This window comes from Nothoprocta perdicaria, unplaced genomic scaffold (genome assembly GCF_003342845.1).
Source record: "Nothoprocta perdicaria isolate Ctin4 unplaced genomic scaffold, notPer1 scaffold_4, whole genome shotgun sequence".
NCBI lineage: Eukaryota > Metazoa > Chordata > Aves > Tinamiformes > Tinamidae > Nothoprocta > Nothoprocta perdicaria.
This window is the reverse complement of record NW_020455643.1, coordinates 1,634,248-1,653,342: the sequence shown is the minus strand read 5'-3', so window position 1 is coordinate 1,653,342 and position 19,095 is coordinate 1,634,248. Positions and strand designations below refer to the sequence as shown.

The 19,095-nt window shown below is 43.9% G+C and overlaps 1 protein-coding gene across 1 annotated transcript in view; it reads right to left on the bottom strand.

Annotated features, from left to right (window-relative positions):
* Window positions 1-5,071: 5,071 nt before the first annotated feature.
* IQCJ (IQ motif containing J) overlaps window positions 5,072-19,095 on the bottom strand; it is a 37,004-nt gene continuing 22,980 nt past the window's right edge. The window contains exons 2-4 of the mRNA XM_026045219.1: window positions 9,885-9,949; window positions 8,744-8,824; window positions 5,072-5,279 (exon numbers count right to left, since the gene is read on the bottom strand). Coding sequence (XP_025901004.1) covers window positions 5,072-5,279; window positions 8,744-8,824; window positions 9,885-9,949 — 354 coding nt within the window. The remainder of the gene's footprint in view (window positions 5,280-8,743; window positions 8,825-9,884; window positions 9,950-19,095) is intronic.

Genomic DNA, 19,095 nt, shown 5'->3' with positions numbered 1-19,095 from the left:
GCACTTCTGGTTTGTTTCTAATACAATAACCTGATAWTTGATCAAAAGCAAGTCTTTCCAATCAGAAGAGTGCCCATACTACATACACTTGGYGGACAAGTCCATTCTGTATTACGCTACAAAGCAGTAGCCTAACAAGAATAATCTTTTTTCATCTCAKTGCTCAACTTGGGTTCATTCTCCCCATTATGGAAGGTTCCTACTGGGAGGCGGGTCTGAAGGAGCATTGTATATCACAGCACAAGCACTGAGAGCACCAATGTCAGGAACGATTTATCGTTTGTACACAAGTACCAGGACTCATTACCTGATAATTTGATCTACCTGAAGGGTTCTCAGGAGGTGGCTGTAGACACTATATGTGTTAAAGCAATGGGGAGCTAACAGTGCTCTCACTAAGCACGTATTCATAGGCAGTTTTAAGAGTTGGACGGGGGGAACCCTTTAAGGATTGCTCTGCCCAGAGTAGTTTTTSACAAAGAAAGGAGCTGGCTGAAAATAGGAGCTGTTAATGAATCAGGTGGGATCTTACCAATATGAATGGCTGTAAAGTACAGATAAAAATCAAAGCTTTAAATCTACATAAGAGCAGTAGCACAGAGTGGAAAATTTGGCCTCTATTTTATACAAGAAATAATTTGTTTAAAGCATGAGATGAAATCTCACTGTAAAATTTTGCAGATGCTTATCCTATCAGTTTATCTTCAAGATACTAACAAGGAAAACTAGAGCCTTCAACAGCCCTTTGATGGTTATAAGAGTTGCAGTGGCAGCTGTAGACAGTGACAGAAGACATTTATTTGACTTAAAGTGGAAAGTTTTTCTAAGATGGAAAAACATCAGTCTTCTCTGCCTTTGAAATTCATGTTCACCATTTGCTGCCCAGTTGTAGGCACAAATATTGACAATTTGATATCAGTCTGGATTTTTCTAGTTGCCAGTTTCTGAATGGRAGCTGCAATCTTCCCCCACACTTCTTACTTTTAAGCAACAGGGTTTTTTTCATTACTTTTCATTGTGGGTTTTTTGGTGCCTTCTGTTATGTCTCAGTGTCATGACAAAAAGATGCCTGTGAATTCTTAAAGGTATAAGGTATAAGTTGGACTCAGAACGTTTTCATTGATCAGTCTTCAGATGAAACAAAATGTACTCTACTAAGCATTCAATATGCCTAAAAAAATCTAGTAAACTTCAAGAGACATACATTGCTCAGTAATCTTTTAGATTAGCATTAACCCTTCTTGCTATTTCAGTCACTGAAGCCCACAAAAAGTTCCCCGATTTGTTTGATTCTTGAACTATTCCATCTGTAAATTTATTTACTCTAAAAGTTCATTAACAAAGCAACTGATTTCCAACTACATAACTCGTAATGATTGATCACAAGTAACTTGAATGAAAATATCTATTTTCCTTAACTGCTTTTCTGACCAGCCCTGGTGTAAAAGATGTTGGCAGTCTGAAAAATTAATTCTGGCCTTGTATACCATCTGGTACTTCTGAGCCAGCCAACAAAAGGATATGCAGACAATCATAATGGCACGATACTGAGAAGAGGTGCTCAAGCTTCAAGGRCATAAAGATATATAAATGAAACGTGAAGGAATTTTTGTTTACATTTGCTAGAACCTGCAATGGATTCAGTATCCTATATACAAGACCTCTTCCACAGAAATTAGGAATACATTTCACGTGCTGGATATTATCAGGTTTTGGCAAGTGTAGCACAAATAAACCTTTCCTATGGTAATTTTTCCTCCTCAGTTTAACAGTTTCTTTTCTATAGCACAAACTTCTTATTACCATTTTGGCTCATGAGCAACAGCTGCCTGCAGTAACAAAGGCCGTTTGCTGATCGAAAATAAATTCCACCACGTCAAACCAAAGGTATCATAATTCATGATTTATCAAGTTTCTGAATCTTAGAATTGCACAGTTAGACTGTCTCTGTGAACCGCAGCATGGTTAAAAACAGCCAGCAGGCCTCAGCTACAGCTCGTTGAAGCCACATACATAAAAGGGATCCATAAGGTCCAGGCAGTTCAGCAGGGCTCACACCACCATACATCAGTGACCCAGTGACTGAGTGCAAGCCAAGCATCTCACACTGGTCAGAGGAAAATCCCATTTTCCTAGCTCATTCCCACCTCATGGAAACCAGAACTGTGTTTGTTTTTTCCTTTTTATYTATTTATATTTTTAATCATATGAAACTGCTAAATCTGAAAGTTGTGGTATCAGGAAGTATYTCAGCTGTTGCAAAACATGGTGGGAATCACTCCTATGACAGTTACCTCCCACTCTCATCACATCTTAGCCATTATTTTAAAGATGTTGCTTYGTGTTTCTGCATTTATTTTTCTTACTGGGACAAGAGGTACCATATTTGAAGAAAACAGGAAATGTTAATGATTATGAATGAGCAGATGTGTGCAAATAGGGAGGGCATYGCTCCCCTGCACCAAATCTATCAAGGCTCAGCCCGTATCAGGTACCACTTGCCAGGGCCAGCATTTGTGCTGGTGCCCTGCTTTCCCTCACACACGAGCTGTGCCTCTATCCCCACAAAAACCCCCCTCTGATCCTGGGCAGTTTTGACTTTCTGTGTACAGGCTTTTTACTGGACTGCAGTTTCCTGTGTTCTTCATCACTTTTCTGCTTCCCTTTTGCCCTTTTTGTCCTATTTTTTAAGCATGCCAAAGGAAAAATAATGCTTTTAAAAATCCTCGACTTCTCAGAGTTATTCCCAGTTTTCCCTTACAAATGCCACAGGAGGTTTGGAATAATAGCTGACACCAGCTCAAGATCTTTTTCAACTACAAAGATCCAGCTTTCAATCTTCACTTTCCAGTTACAGCCCTGCAGACCCCAACAACTCCTCTTGCTCTCCAGCAGCCTGGCTAAACCTGGTTTTAGATACTACTGACCCAGTTAAAAGTTTCAAACTCCTACCCCTTCACAGCTGTTGGTCCCAGGTACCGGCATGCATAAATATCTGATGCATGCAGCTTTCCTATCCATCGTGCTCCTTTAATATGCACTGGTTAGCCCACAGGCTCTCATTTATTTTGTGGGCATGAAATCCTTTCTGTCTTTCATTATTCAGCCACTTTTATGCCTCCAGGAGCATAAGGTAGTGCTGAGAGTCCAGCAGAGCGTGAGCAGGTTTGGGTGGAAAGGAAATCAGAAACCAGCTTTAGATTCCAGCTGAATTAAGCGACTCTGCTGTGACAATCGTTTCTCAAAATACTTCATAAATTTCCCTACCCCATCTGCATCACTGCTTATTGCTAATGTATTTTGGCACAGTCTTTCCGTTCTGTTTGGAAAGTAAATGGAAAAAGCTCCAAATAGCCCRAATTTCAGTGTGCCTTCTGTCAGAAATCACATACTGCTCAGTCTGACATTTTCAGGGAGATTATCCATMGGCATATTTCTTATCAACACCACCACTAACGCCAAAGGAACATTATAATGAATTTGTGCCTCTTCTTGGGGCTCTTGCTCTGGAATATGGACCAAGGCTGGTTTACCTAGTTAAGGTGATCTTTGCTGTCACTCTCCTAYCCACATTTCAGCACTGAGAGGTTATTGCCCGTTTGGTTGTGGCCTCCGGTTGACTGTCCTGCGTTGCTCCCAGCACGATGTGTCCTGTGCAGGGTACGAGGGACCTCTTGTGGTGGCTAGACAGCCAGCTGGCCACTCTCAGCTATTAACCATGTTCCAGCAAGCCCCAGCAGCGCATAAAGACCAGACCGGCATTCATTCCCCTTATTAGAGGAACTTATCGCATTTCATGCATAAGGCATTAGCTTATAAACCAATATTGCTCTAGTTTATCATCGCAAGAAAGCTCCCTCCAGCTATGAGCACAAGTCATCCAAAAATAAAACAGTGCACTTCCTCAGTAATATTTTATTAAAAGCCGTCAAGTCTAATGCAGTCTACCAAACAACGGTACCACAAAAAAAAAAATAGCTGCTGGAAACAGTTCACTTCATTTTTCACCTAGATAATACAATTCAGTGGGGGAAAATAGAGTCAAATTGTCCTCCTAAGTCCAAGCTCTGACTTTTTAGCACAAGAAAATGCAGGGCCTGGGAGACTTTTGCATGCTTGCACTAAGTAGCATCGTTTCCACATTTAAGAACTTYGTTAGAACTGATTTCTAGAGTTCCTTAGTGAATGCGGAAGCCACCAACTTTTTCTGTGTGACTAAGAGCAATGCTATGGAAAAGTGACTGATGCACATTCATAGCAAGGACTCAGCCAGCCTGCTCACACGCATCCTCCGTGCTCGAGTTGAACAGCAGGATCCATCCTGCTGTTATCCGAGTGATCTAAAACACTGCATGGCAAGCTCAACAACCCAGATTATTTGTATAGATAGTTTGTGTACATATGTAGATTTTGTGCATTCTGGTCTACAGCTTCCCCAAAAATGGATGGATTCTGTCACAAAGCCAAAAGCAATATTTATAGACTCTCTATTGACTTTTTTTTTTTGATCCCCAAATCTCACCCTACAGATAATCAAAGCCACATCGTGTTTTCAAAAGTGAGCTCTCCCGTTTATAAACATTGAAAAAATAAAAAAGAGAAGTATGATGTCCTGCCACCAGTCACCCCAGTCTGCAGGGTGGCTTAAATATTTCTTCCAAGATCAAATTTAATTTGTAATGCCTTGATGAGCGTCAGTCTTAAAGGTCTTACAACAAGAACTTTGAAACCGCACTTGGTTCACGAGAACAGCCCTTTCATTTGTCACCTGATGTTTAAAGCACAAACACAGAACACCAAAGACCTGCTTCTCTAAAGATTCATCCCTTCCACAAGAGGACAAGCCACCATCCAACATTGCCTTTTCCCATGTAGAACATTGGTGTTGCCAGCTATGTCCATCACCCAACCTGGCTAGGACCAGTGTCTCATTAACCCCAGCTGAACACACTTCTGCACCTCCAACTGTATCTGTAAGAGGCACGTTTGCTGCTACACATATTTGAGATGCTACAGTTGCCCCAAATGCCCTTCTTTAAGCCAACAACCCAACTTTCCCCAAAGAGCTCGTCTATGTGGMAGCCCGGGGAAGGTGCGCGGGTGGCCGCAGGGGCCGGAGAAGCGGCGCCAGGGCCGGACTCACCGGCGTGCTGCTGTCGGAGAAGGTGTTCATGCTGACGGAGCTGCTGAGCTTGTCGGAGGCGAGGGACGGCGGCGAGGGGCTGCGCTTCTCGGGCGCCTCGTGCCGCTGCACGTAGTCGCGCCATGCGCGCTGGATGCTGGCGGCAGAGATCAGAGAGAGGTTGGGGCGGGTACCCGACCAGAAAAGGATTTCAAATAAATATTCTAAGCCTAAGAGTTGGTCCTTGGTTGGATGTTCTTTTTCTAACTGTATTATTTGTTTTATTTGCAGAGTGTTCATGCATAACTACCCACCATAGGTCTCATCCTCTGATTTGAAAACCTTGAGCTACTTGTTAAGTAGAAGCAATTCTTTAATCTAAACTTCTCAGTTTACAGAAGTAATCTACATTCTAGACTATACTTAACTAAACAGTTCACTTACATCTTGCGGAGAAAGTAAAACACAATTATCTGTTTAAAAGAAATCAAAGGTTTTTAATGATGCAGCTTCCAGATTATAATGTAGATACAATTGCAGCTTCAGAGCCAGATCAGCATCCTGCAAATCATTTCTGWACTGCCACAGCCAGGAGCTTAAAAACTCCTCTAAATCAGCACGTGGGCATCAAACAAGGAGCTCTGGTTTCAAACTCGAAACTTTGCTCATTCTGTAAGAAAATTCACAATTCAGAATAGCCAGTAAATAGCTTAAGAAAAGCTCAACTTTTTGTGCTGTGGGGGAATATTCCCAAGGGAGTGACTGCCCGGGTTAGGGTCTGCCAGGGGCAGGGAGGTGGGTGTCCCTCGGTGAGCAGGCTGGGATGCTGGTGGCCGCCAGCCGCGGCTCCTGCACCAGGTGGCACTGCAATATCGCCCGGGCGGCAGGAGATCAGGGAGAGATCTCAGTTATTAAGGCAGTGTTTACAGTAGCAGTAATGGAGGCAAAGTAGGTGGGTGTTTGCATAGGGTGATCTGCGGGAAAGCAGAGGTAAATACTGTCACAGGACTAGGTTATCTGCATCGCTGTGGTATAATAAGCTCTACTGAGCTCCTTCGAGGATTTTTAAGTAATTGAGATTTTATTCACTTAGCTGTTAARTCAGGAAAATCTTCAGCCTGTCTATTAATCAAGTACCTTGGCCTTTACTTGTCCTCTAATTTGGGGGCAGCGGGAGGATTGCATTTAATTGTGCAAACCAACATCAACATCATCTCAAGTGCCCAAGACTACCATCCCATCTCCTGCTCTTCTCACGGGCTGGACAGACGTACATCACCAGCATGAGCCATTTTTGCCTCTTACACCTCCTCTGCTCTGGCAGTCTTGCCTGGCAAGCAAAGCCCTGAAGTCCCTCTCTGCTAGACAAGCTAAGGAGGGTGGCACATGTGTGGCTCCCTGCTCACAGGCCCTTTCTTGGGAGGGCAGGAGCACGTTCACCAGAGGACTTGAGAGGAAGAACATGCAGCACATAAGATTTAAGAGGGTGGAGGCTGCCAGTCTGCCCGATGAGAATAGAAGCAATAGGGAGACATGAGACATGAGATGCCAGGCTGCACTCCATAGCACTCATAGCACTTYGGTTTGGGCAAGAAAGTGCTTACCAATGCTCTGTTGGGCAGGAAAGTTGCTCTCCCTGAGGTGTCAGGGAATACCCCACCCTTGGATCTCCTCTTCAGCTGGTTGCAGTCTCACCACAAAAGCTASAGGATTCAAAGCCTCTGCTGCTCCTCTACTAGGCAATTTTGTAGAGAGGAAGAAGCTGATGGACACGAGAAGTCTCCACACAACACATGTGTGTGCTGTTGAGGGGCTTGATGAGCCCAGCAGCTCCCCCAGGTGCAGAGGCTCTCACAGCTGAACTTCATCCTAACTTGAGCTCYCGCTGGCAGGGACACCTTGGGAGTCAAAGCTCAGCTGGTTCTGAGAGGCCACAATGARGACGGGGAGCACAGCAGCTCTTCACTGTGCACTGGACACCATTACAAGGCAATGAAATACGGAAAAGAGTCAATGGCTCTTAGTTGTATCACCACATATGACCATGGCCACCGTGAGGCCAAGGCTCCTGAGGGCAGCTTCTCACTGCCACCACAGATTAACACATCTGCGGTCCACAGGAGAGACACGGCAGGTGGAGGGAACRTGCTGGAGGCCACGGCCTTGTCTTCTAGGCCGAACGCAATCCCGCTTCTTCACTGCTTTCTCCACAAGTCAGGAAAATGTTTTAGCCTCCAACCAGGCTGAAAAGGTGTTGGATTTTATCTTCATGGCGCAGGAAAATGGTACTTTTCAGTTCCCTCAGCAGGAGGGCCAAGCTTCGCCCTGGGATGTGATCCCTTCCTATCAGCACTTCACAGGGTGCCAGGARGGACCTCTTAGGAGGGGATTTTTCAGACACCCTCTGATTGGGGAGCTTATCTGGGACATCTTAAGGCCCAGYGAAGTCAGATACCTCTTTTGGTTTGTTTTTTAGAAAAATACAGGATCAGAAACAACAGAGGCCCTGCCAGGCCACCCCCAGGACAGGGCGCTGCAGCACCGACCAGGCCCTACGACAGCTGGAAAAGAGACACCGATGTCTGCTAAGGCTCCTCAGTGCGTGTGTCAACGCAGGAGCTTTCGGTAAACACATTTGGATTTCACMAAAAAATCACATCTTCACACTCAAAACATTTATATTTGCATTATTTTAGTTTCATGCTTTACTGCATAATGTTTACATGGAGTATTTACATATCGATATTTGCATGTACTTTCCATTTTAAAGCATGAGACGACACTGAGTTTGAGGCATATCTACCCCCTGGAAAACTCCCTGAAAATTCATTCTTTCATCTGACTTATATTGGCAGGACTAAAAGGCGCTGGCTGGATTTTAATTTGAAACTTCATGTCCTTTTAATATTTTAATGCAGCATTAATATTTTAACATCCTTTATAACACGTTAGCTGTAGCTTTTCCACTGAAAATGAAATTCGGTATGAAAAACAGCAATGAATAAAATTCTCCATGTAAAGCCACATCCTTCACCACACGTCACAGGATTTTCCCTGGAAGTCGTACAGGGTTTCAGTGTAAAAGCAGCCACCTTTTTTGGTGTAARAGAAGTTTGTCCACAGAAAAACTCCGTGATGAAGGCTCCCCATCTGAGTGGATACGAAAGTGGGATCCTTTACTTGGACAAACACAAGGATAAACTTTAAATTTTGAGCAGAAACTGCATTGTGAGGCTGCAATGATTCTGGGAAGCTAGGGAACTCTTTTTTTCAGAAGCAGAGCTGCTTATTTCTTCCCTCCCTGGCACTGTAGCTACATGCCCYGTATTCACGATGCCCTGCCTGAACCCTGCGTATCTGATAAAGAGCTCTGCACCTGAAAAATCTGGCAAGGTCTCAAATATTCTCTAGTTCTACAGAGAAAGTTACAAAATTAGCGCCACATTTAAGTTTAGCATCTGAAACTCGATTCAAAAAGAATATTCACATGCTTAAAGGTAGATGAGAGCTTAACCACCTTGCTAAATTAAGGCTTTTTCATGCTTAAAGTCCCAGAGAAAGCCCAGATGATCAGCAACCCCTGGTGYACTCAGTCAAGAAACACCAGTCTTTACTACTTACATTTTCACTTTTGATTCCAAGGGCTGTAAGTTGATAGGGTATTTTTCAATGTTATTTTCCTCATCCATGGCAAGCTGATGGCTAAGAAAGAGAAAAGGAGATGCTTTCAACGCGTCTCAGAGTGACTGTTTTGCAATTGCTGAGAATTAATTCAGGACTTTAGAGAAGACCATACATGAGCTGCTTACTTAAGGGTGTTGCTGTCTTTGGAGGGTGGTATCTGGGTCCCTGTTTGGCTGCTAGCAAAGTATACGAGTTTGAATCCAGTTTCCAGACTTGGAGCTCTGTAATCTCAGCACTAACTCCCCCAGATGCCAGCGCCCCAGAGACAGGCACACCCAGCAAAGAAGCTGCTGCAAATAAATAAATAAAACAACAACACTGGCAAATAGAAGAGAGATTCCTRCTAAATTAACTTCCACCCCTGGGGCTAGATTTGAAAAGCCAGAGTGTAAAAATGGAAAGTAACAATGATAGTGCTGGGAGCAAATGAATTACATCAGCAAAAGCCATACAGGAACATGAAGAAAAGAATTCCTTGTAATAAAGGATGACCAAGGAATTGGTGCTGTGAACGGATCATTTGGAGGAAGCAATTTTAAAATGCTTGAAGATATAAAAAAAATTCAAATGTTTTGGGACACTGCTTTGGATGGGACTAGCAACATGAATGACAGATCTTTGCATGAAAATTTTGTAAGATGAGACCCCAACCTGTGGAGTTATTTTGAGACTTTACTGGACACTTAATTACATCATTCAATCAGCAGCAGTTTTCAGAAATTATCCTCCTGTAACTAAAAAGAAGAATTGTTTATGGGAGAGATGCAAAATCTTGCAGTATGTTAGCACGCAAAAAACACAGTCTACAACTGGAAGARGGTCCCTTAAAGAGCAGAGATGAGCAGTGAAAAACCATCAAATGGACTGTTGAAGTGGCCACTTCTGCTGGATCGTGTTTTGCATCTTTTCTGCTGACGGTGCAGAAGTGACATCTGGTCCCCCCATCTGCCGGTTCAGGCTCCAGCTCTTCCTCGTGCAGGACAGATACCACCGTCACCCTCTTTGGGTTACTCGCACTAGAGGCAAACTTAATCGTGGCCTTATAAAYGCTGTTTCATGTGTGAATCCCCAGATTTACCTTTGAAGTAAAGATTTGCCATCATTGACCTGTTCCAAGGTGTTCTGGAGCCGTTTGAGTTCTTCCTACAAGGAGAAAAACAACATTTCAATGAGATGGTGGCAACCCAGGGTTGGCACCAGAAACTCGCTCTGGAGCCTGCAGTGCTGTGAGATACCCATTAATCCCTCCCGTTTCCAATTTAGACATCCAAAATAACTACAAAAAGGTCACTACATTTATCAGTATGTCTAGTACTTTGCTGTGAAAAGAAATACCAGACCTCCAAAAAAATGATGGGCAGAATGAAAGAGCAAAAGAGGAAAGTATTTTTTCTCTTTTATTAGATATGTGGCTGCTTTGATTTGATAGATGGTCTTGATAAGAGGCAAGCTAGCAGCAGTGCATACTTCCAGACATTCCTCTTTGTTCTGCAATCAAACACTATTCAGCCTCATAATTAAGAGAGTCACTGATGGAGACGTAGAGCTCGATGTCTTCACTAGCCCATTTGCATTGGATCCTGCTCTTTGCAGACAAGATGCCATGAGTTTAACTCCACATGAACTACTGGGTCCTTACCTCCACATTAAAGGGCCAGGAAAAATGACCCCATGAGTTTCAGCACTTAGATTTGGCTTAAAATCGAAAAGTGTTATCAGCCATCAGTGAGAAAACTCAACTGAAAACAAACCAGGTGGAACCTACAAATTTTTAAAGCTGATTGTGATTTGTATTAGTTTATTTTCCTGGTGTTGAAACATGTCCATGGGCCAGGTAGCTCTGAGGAAAGCGACTAGTAATGTCAGGCTGAATCAGACCTCGGAGTAAGACACGAGCCTACAGGGCAACCCCACATCTCTAGCTCCTGAAACGTGGCTCTCAAACATTTTGATTTCCAGCAAAACCATTGCTGTTCTTCAGGAGCAACACGGATCCACCAGCTCCACGTTCTCAAATACAGCTGACACAAAGGAATTTACATGGCACTTTCTAATCTCACATGAGGCTCAACATGAAACCAAGCTCATGCTTGGGAGCTGATTTACTTCCAATGTACCTTTCATTTCCTCACAGCCTCGGACGGGCTGTGCTTGCAAAATATGTTTTATGCATTAACTAGATTTGTCAGAATGAGAAGCCAGATTTTCCCCCAGTTTTTGCCTTGTCTTTGGGCCTCTGGCTCTCTCACTGCTGCCCCATTTCCTTGAGAAGCACAAGCTGATAAGGTGCTGTGGCCAAGCCAGAAGGACTCRTTGCTGCTCACCATTAACCAACAGCTGGAAATAACCAAATAACCCACTCACAAAACACTTTCTTCTTGCCCTCCCTTTTGCCCCCTTCTGAAGAATAATCTCTTCTTGAATATTAAAAAAAAAAAAGGCAGCCAGAAAATAGTTTTCTCTGAAGTACAGTTCAKCTCAGAAGAAAACCTTTTATTTTCCTATATTATTCTACTGGACATTTTTTTTAGCATATTCCAGAGCTAGGAAAGGTAATTCAGAATGTGAAAACAGTTTGCAATTGACTTTATATACAGCTCTGGGTGACAAAACCTGCACGACTTACATAAATCTTTTTTTGTGTTCGACATCATTTTCTATTAACCCAAGGGTGAGGACTGAACAACAACAACAACAACCAAAAAGTAAAAAGTGAAATTGGTTGTGACATTTTTGACTATTCAATCTTTCAATTAAGCATAGCCAGCCATTCTTTATAAAAGCTGTAATAGAAGGCGACGACAAAAGGGGCTAGGAATGTTTGCATAATTTGAAAGAGAAGACGACACAAAATCCATACTAATTTCGGGTTTGCGTCATTAAACATGAAGTATTGATCATTGCTCCTTGCAGCAATATTTATGCAGGCGGCTCTGCTGCTGTGTCCACATAAAGTGCTGCTGTTTTGCCCTGGGACGCAGTAAATGATGGGCTGCAGCGACACGGCCGCTCTTCCAAGCCAAAGCTTTGGAGATGCCGCCCGCACATTACGCCAGGAGTGACCCAGCTGCAAGCTCCAGCTTCAGAAGATGAACTTGGAAGCGCTCCACGCTTCTGCCGGGAGACGCCATGAGTTACAACACCGCTATAAACCCGGTTGGAATGTAAACATATGGTAAAATTTACTGCAGTTTTCATTTTCCTGCGTCAGTGGAATATAGATGTTAATAACTGCGGGTCTATGGACGTGGATAGAGGTGCAGAAGTCCAAAAAAAGATACAAAGGCCTGAATGCAAGGCCGGTTTCAAGAAAAGCAAATCAAAAGGGCTTTAACCTGGACTTTTTGTTCATTTATTCATCATTTCTCAGACTGTAGATCTGTGTTTTTAGGAGACGAGGCCTTTGCAATGACTGAATTATTACTGGGAAATATCGTGACCTTATAGCGTGGAACAGTCCAAGAGGGCTCAAGTCCATAGAGCCTCAGCAGGGAAACGCTGCCTGCAAGGTCCAGCCWAAGCCCCTGCCCAACGCCATCCATATGTGCACGGCTTAACAAGGGATTCCCCAAGGAACTGGGGATTCCCAGGGCCTCAGCGAGGCTTCCCGCTCCTTGGAAAGCTGAGCAAGACCACTCCTGTGCGAGGCCATTTAGGAAGGAAAATTCCTGGATCTTTCTAGGCCACAGAGGCCTTTGGGAAATAAATATTCAYACCACTGAAAGGCGTTAGTCTCTAAATTATGCTTGCAGAAATACGTCTCAAAATGCCATTATGAGTGTAAAGTCTAGAGGATGAAAAGGAATTTGCAGATATTAAACTCTGCCTAAATAAATATTTACCTAAAAGAGTGATCCTTGACTGCTGTTATGCCCCAAAATACCCTCTGAGGTAAGCAAAGCCATTTCTACTGGTGGCTTTACACACACATAGAGAAGCCAAGGCAGAGGCCAAAATATTAAAAATTAGTTTTTGAACACGTTTTTGGAAATACGTGCTCTCGTTTCAGCACCTCTGCCCARGGGCGAGCGCCTGCTCCCCTGCTCGTTGTGGAAAGCGTGGGTGGATGTGGTCARAGCTCCGGCCCTGCAGCTGCCACAAGATGCTGCCTCTCTGTCCTGCTCCCTGCAAGAGAGCTCCCTGTACTTAGATCCAAAATAATAAATAAAAATAACCCCCAAGTTTCCCCTTGGCCCTTCAGGAGCTGGGGCTGCTCTAACACACGGGGCCCTTTAGGAATTTGGCACTCTTAGGGAAGAGCATCACAGCAGTGGACACTCCTCACGTGAAGCTTTAATTTAAAGCACGTCTGGGTCAGCTGCACTGCACCAGCATTAGCTCTGGTGCTGCTCTCTGACTTGACCATAATTTTCCCTCCTAGTGCAGACTCCAGACCCTATTGCAAAAACAGCAATAATTCAGAAGAACAGCCGTGCAAAGGTAAAACAAATCCAGAAATGTATTTTGCCCACTTTTCCCAGAAAATACCACGGCACCGAATTAAATGCTGCACCCTTTTTTGCTGTTTCCGTCTGTCATGCCGRGAGTTAATTAAGCCCCTTAATGGGCTGAGAGAGGATGAGCAGAGCAGGATCTTACGYGCACGCTGGGCTGCCAGCATCAGCAACACCGATTTCCAGGTCCTATTTCCCTCTCCTGGGCCATCTAGCAGAGACCTCAAATAAAAGGGAAGGGGTGCTAAGAAACCAAATTCTCTTTTGAGGAGATTTGTGKKTTTTTTTTTCTTTTTCTAGTCTTTAACCCCATTTTTAAATACAGTGGCCGTTTCATTTTTTGAAATGTTTGAGCTACGAACACTGAAGCAAAGCACGTTACCAGCASAAGATCAGCATAGCCACAGGGCCTCTGTGATCTATAGCTGCCACAATGATTTACCAGCTGACTTGAAGAAAAAAATACAATTGCACCATCAATAGAGTTACTTCAAATGAGTTCTGCAYCCAAATTTCCAAACAAGACCAGGAAGGGAGCTAGGGGGTTGGAGGTGGCATGGGGCAATAGTCCTCCTTGTACCACTGGACCATCACATTGTTGAGGAAGGGATTTGCCCTTGCTTTTCATTTGTGCAATGGGATGCTGGCCTCGCTTGGTTAATTAAGCATTAATGAACAGCAAACACCAGTGCAGATTTGCCCATCCCATAATGCCCACATTTCCTTTTTGCATCTTTTTTGGGCCCTCTGTGCAGCTGAGCTCACATGTTGCACAGAAAACAAAGCCAAGAGCAGGAAAGCAAGGGCGGGCAGCACTGAGACGCTGCAACCCTAACGAGGTTGCTGCTAATTAGAGCACCGCGGGGCTGAGCACGAGGCATCGCTTAGTGCAAAGGACTGGTGCGGTGCGCAGGGATCCCGAAGATCCCCAAGATCCAGCTGACAAATGGAGCGCTTAGGGGAACGGAGCCATTAGGCAATTAACTCCCGCGGTTTATCGCTTGTGTCTCTGTTATTCTGCATACTAAGGGATGCTTCACTCCATATATGTATTCTCTTAGTTTATTAACAATCAAAGCTATGGCTGTAGAGCAGCAATTGTTACTATATATTTACATGTTTTTTATATATATATATATATATTTTTTTTTTTTCCTGTGATCAGAAGAACCACTTTGGCTTCCCTATTTCCCCAGCACAGGCCAACTCTCAGCAAGTTTTTTTCAAAACATTTTTTCCTGTACATTTGCAAGCTAATATCTTTGCAGGATACGGTCTAATTTCCCAACAGTTCCCTTAGGTCCTGTGCAAAATGTGSCTTGATTGATGAGCCTTCTGAGGCTTCCTACTGGCCCACTTCTGTGCTTGTTTCTTACAGAAGTGTAGACCTCTTTCACAGTTGGATCTATCACCAATTTTAGTCCATCCCTTGCATATAATGTATATRTAATATGTCCCCAAATATACAGTGCTGGGGCATGCATCAAGAAATAGGCATTAAGAAATTCTTCCAGTTTACAGGACTTGTTTCCTAAGGGCTGGAAATCCATATGCCGATCAGATTGCTTTAACATGGAGATCTGCACTTTCCACAGGAGATGGCTTTCCCAACGCAGAAACCAATACTTGATTGCACATGAAAGTGAAGATCTAGCGAGGTTGGGACGGGAAGGCTCTATGGGAGCAGCCAGGTTAGTGCTCTGCTGCCCATCACTTCACATATTCCCGCATAAAATTCCCATGGGCCTCATATTTCGCCAGACACTTTCCTCATTTAAGACGTGGATCAGATTTTCATTTCCTCCACATGTGCCCATTTCTCCCTGTTTTATTACAAATACATCTTATATAATTGTTTCTCTTGTAAATCATGTTCCTTTTTCCTCTATCATCATTTAATGAAACTAGGGCTTGATACGAACCACAGGCAGACTAAACACCAACTCAGGACACAAAACACGTCAGGGAAAATTTGGGCTTTCATGCAATTGACCCAAGACAGCACCAGGTCCTTTTGCTCTATAATGATGCCAAGGACAGCTGGCCCACCGGGTCCTTCGGAGGGGAGATGCAGCGACGTCCGGGACGTCTYCCAGGCTGGCAGCACTCACAGGGTGACCTCTTGAGCAATTTTCCACTTTCCTATAATGTCAAAAAATGGTTTTGCTTCCTTCCTCCCACTTTGCCCTCAGGAAGGGTAATCCAGCGCTCCATRGCTACAGAGTGTTATTCCAGCTACCAACAAACCCTGTGCAGTAATGAATGCCATTAAGAAGCCAAGGTGGATTCCTTCTGAAAAGCTCCTTCTTTCTGATGCTGTCACTGTGGTCAGGGCTTTTAGCAGCACCGCTTCTACCTCAAAATACTCCAGCTTTTAGCTTTTGTCAAGGGAACCAAATTGAGAGAGCGAAGCCTCGCCACTTTGGGGCTTTTTCTGCAACCCAAGTGCTTCTGAGAGCTCTGGCCAAGCTCTGTGCTGAGGAAAGTCTGGAGTGGCYGGAGAACTAGCAAAGAAAGCATTGACTTGGCTATGGTCCAAGCCAGAAAAATAAAGATTCTTCTTTCAAAGCCTGCATTGCTCCTGCCTGGGAGCTGCAGAGACAAAGCCGAGGTCAGCGAGCAGCACCGTGAGTCCATCAGCTCCACTGACGTGCTTTAGAAAATACTAATTTTTCAAATGAAGCTTCCATTTGGAGGGAAAACCAACAGTTTGGACATTCTTTGCCAAACCCCACCGCAACCTTGCTGCAGATCTCCTGCTAAGCACTGGATCCAAGAAGGCAGCCCCACCATCCCAGCCATGCACCTACGGTGTTGGGGGAGCCAAAGGGGCATTGTTGAGGGGTGGGCAGGCCAGAAGCTGCTGGACTTTGGTCAACAACCTGCAGAGAAGGCATCAAATTCCMACAAAATCATGTTTCAGAACAAATGACGTCTTCCAAAATGGTATTTGTTCATGCGGGAGGGAGGGTGCTTCAGTCCTCAAGAAGCAGAAGTAAATGGCAAACCTAGAGCTGTCTACAGCTTTTTCTCAGAAAAACTACCTAGTGAACAGTGGACTTTTCCATTAAAAAAAAAAAAAAAAAAAAAAGGAATATGTCAGCCCAGAATGCCACCAGGAGTCCAGATTGCTAGACAGGTTCAGATCAGATATCTCTTTATGTGAACTTAACCCTTGAAGGCTGCAAAACAACATCTGCAAAGTAGTCATCAGAGCTTTTGCACATGACAGATCTAGCTTCTGAATTCCCAGGAGAATCTTTTTCCCCTTTGGAAAAAAAAAAAGTAGGCAGCTCTTTTTATAGCTCGTGAGCCTATTATTTCTAATGACAACAACAACCAACTGTTTCAAAACTGAAAAGAAAAATATTAATCCAATTTTCGGCTTTTCAGCACGCGGCTCTGTCTGCTCATTTTCACAAAAGAGAAGACTGTCAAAGTAGCTCAGGAMTCAGAAGGTTGCTGCTAGAAACAGGAGCTATTACCGGAATGAGCTTTCTAATACTCCTCCCATTTCGCAGGCTCCCCCCCGGGCCAAGCAGCAGGTCTGCTTTCACGCAAGGTGATGCTTTCAGGGAGCAGGTTTCTGTCTTGCAAAACACCCAAGCAAAGGCACCCGCATTCACTCGTCAGCCACAGGAACCCTGTGCTTGAGGAACCCAGATAACAGCAGCTGCAGCTCCATCATTTAGGTGCTATGCAGAACATGTGCACTCACATAAACAATATTTCCTCCGCTGTGATGTACTGCAGACCGAGCAGTTTCGATTAGGGTCTTAATCTTTATGTGTGTTGCAATTTCCATCAAACACTCTCGTGTTTGTCTTCAACATGAGAAATAGTTTTCCCATGCTGAGAGTAATGAAACCGCTCACTCATCCCGATGCTTCTAACTATGCAAAGGYACTAGGAGACCAGCAGGCCACTTCTTCATGTATGGGCTCTGCCGTGTTGGCTGGAGAGCATAAGCACAAGTCATGTCAGTCTCCATCCTCGCACCACCTTCCTTCCATTCCCAGCACCTTTTGTGCAAACTATATCATATTTTATAATACAAAATGTTTCATGTTTCCTCTCCAGCTACTGCTTAGCCATGAAGACCACTACAGCATCGGCCAGGAATGGACAGAGAGCTGTAGGAACTGAGGAATCACCCTGCAGAGCTAACCCCCTTCAAGAGGGGTCTTGAAGACCCCTTCAGGGTCTGTGATCTGGAAAACAATCCCATTGGGACAGGGACATGGTGCTGGTCACCGTTGTCTTGAGGCTCTGCAGGTGAAAAGCACCTTGCAAAGAGCTTTTTTATGCTCCTTCCCAAAGGGATTGTTGATGCCTTGGCAGCTCAACCCAGTACAACCCAAAAGGGCCATTGTGCAATTTAAGAAGTCGGGGGTGACAGCAGAAATTCCTGCAGCTCTTGCAGTGCTGCTGGGGACTGCCACGAACCGGCACCATGCTGATGGGACAAGGAATAAAGATGCTCCCACGGCAAGCTCACAGGTGAAGTGATCTCCTCTTCTACACCCTGCCTTGCTAKTTAATCACTTGATAAGAGTCATTAGCACAGTTGTTCAGTCTACTGTAGTCTCATTATAGAGGGAATATAATTTACATTTCCATTAAAGAGATGGCCACAGACTGGTCTCAGAGGCAAATTACAAAACTATTCAGTTGTGTTTGTAGCACATTGGTTATAGCTAAGCATATCTTGGAGAAGAAAATTTAAAAAAAAAAATCACCCAACACAGCAGTTTTCAGAGCCAATATGCTCATCTCAGTCAACCTATCTAACTTCCCATATAAAAAGTAGATAAAACTGCAAGTGTGGGAAATTCTGTTTAACTGCAGAGAAACCACAGGAACATTTGTTCCTGAATAACAATGCATGGCAAGAAGTAAAAGAGTGCAAAAGCTATACGAAGTTATTTGATTTAAAAAGCTAGGATTTAGTTAATTCTCTGTTTTATGTTAATTCTCTGCTGCTGAGGATCCAGGTTGTTTCTATCACGTAATTTGAGGTGCTGGAGGATGCTGAGCATTCAGGTTTTCAAAAGAGAGGAAAGGGCCAGGAGGTAGAACTTTATAAAAATACAGAAAAACAAACATATACCTTTTCCTGCTTTTTAGCATTAGTTTCTAAAACCCAGTATGTAGAAGCTTGCCACATTATTTCCTTCAGGACATTCAAGACAGGATGGGCTTCATCTTCAAGACAATTCTGGGCTTCATCTGGTTTTCTCTAAGAGATATGAAGGTCCTAAATAAGCAAGGAGTTAAGCACCCTGATCCTATTATTACATTTTTTATTTTTTTTTTTAAACAAAAAGCGCACGATTTAGGCACCTGAGCACTCTGGAGAAGAGCAAGCAGGATTTGCAGACTAAAGCCACTGAGCTTCTCAATATAAAAGATCTTTCACTCTTATATTCCCATCCCTCCTCATGCTCAGCAGTGCTTTACCTTCCCGAGTGCTCTCCATTCATTTTTTTTTTTTTTTTTTTATCTTTTACAAACAGCGGAGCAGCTGGGGGATTTAGGACATCACAAAAAAGTTGCGCAGCAAATATTTCTGGTTTGTAAAAAACCCTCATATTTCTCTTCTGGCTTTAGGGAGGCTTGAAGACAACACACTAAAATTGACATAAGTTTCCAATAAATGTATTTGCAGTGCTTGAGGAGGAAGCCYGGCACGTAGGAGGGAGAGGCTGTTCCCAAGCTTTGATGGGAAGGCTGCTATCGGAAAGTGGGCTGGAGCACTGAAATAGCCTCGTCTGTGCTGGAGTCCTCAAATTGAGGGAAAATGGGCCAATTGCTCAAGCCGTGYATGAGAGGGGA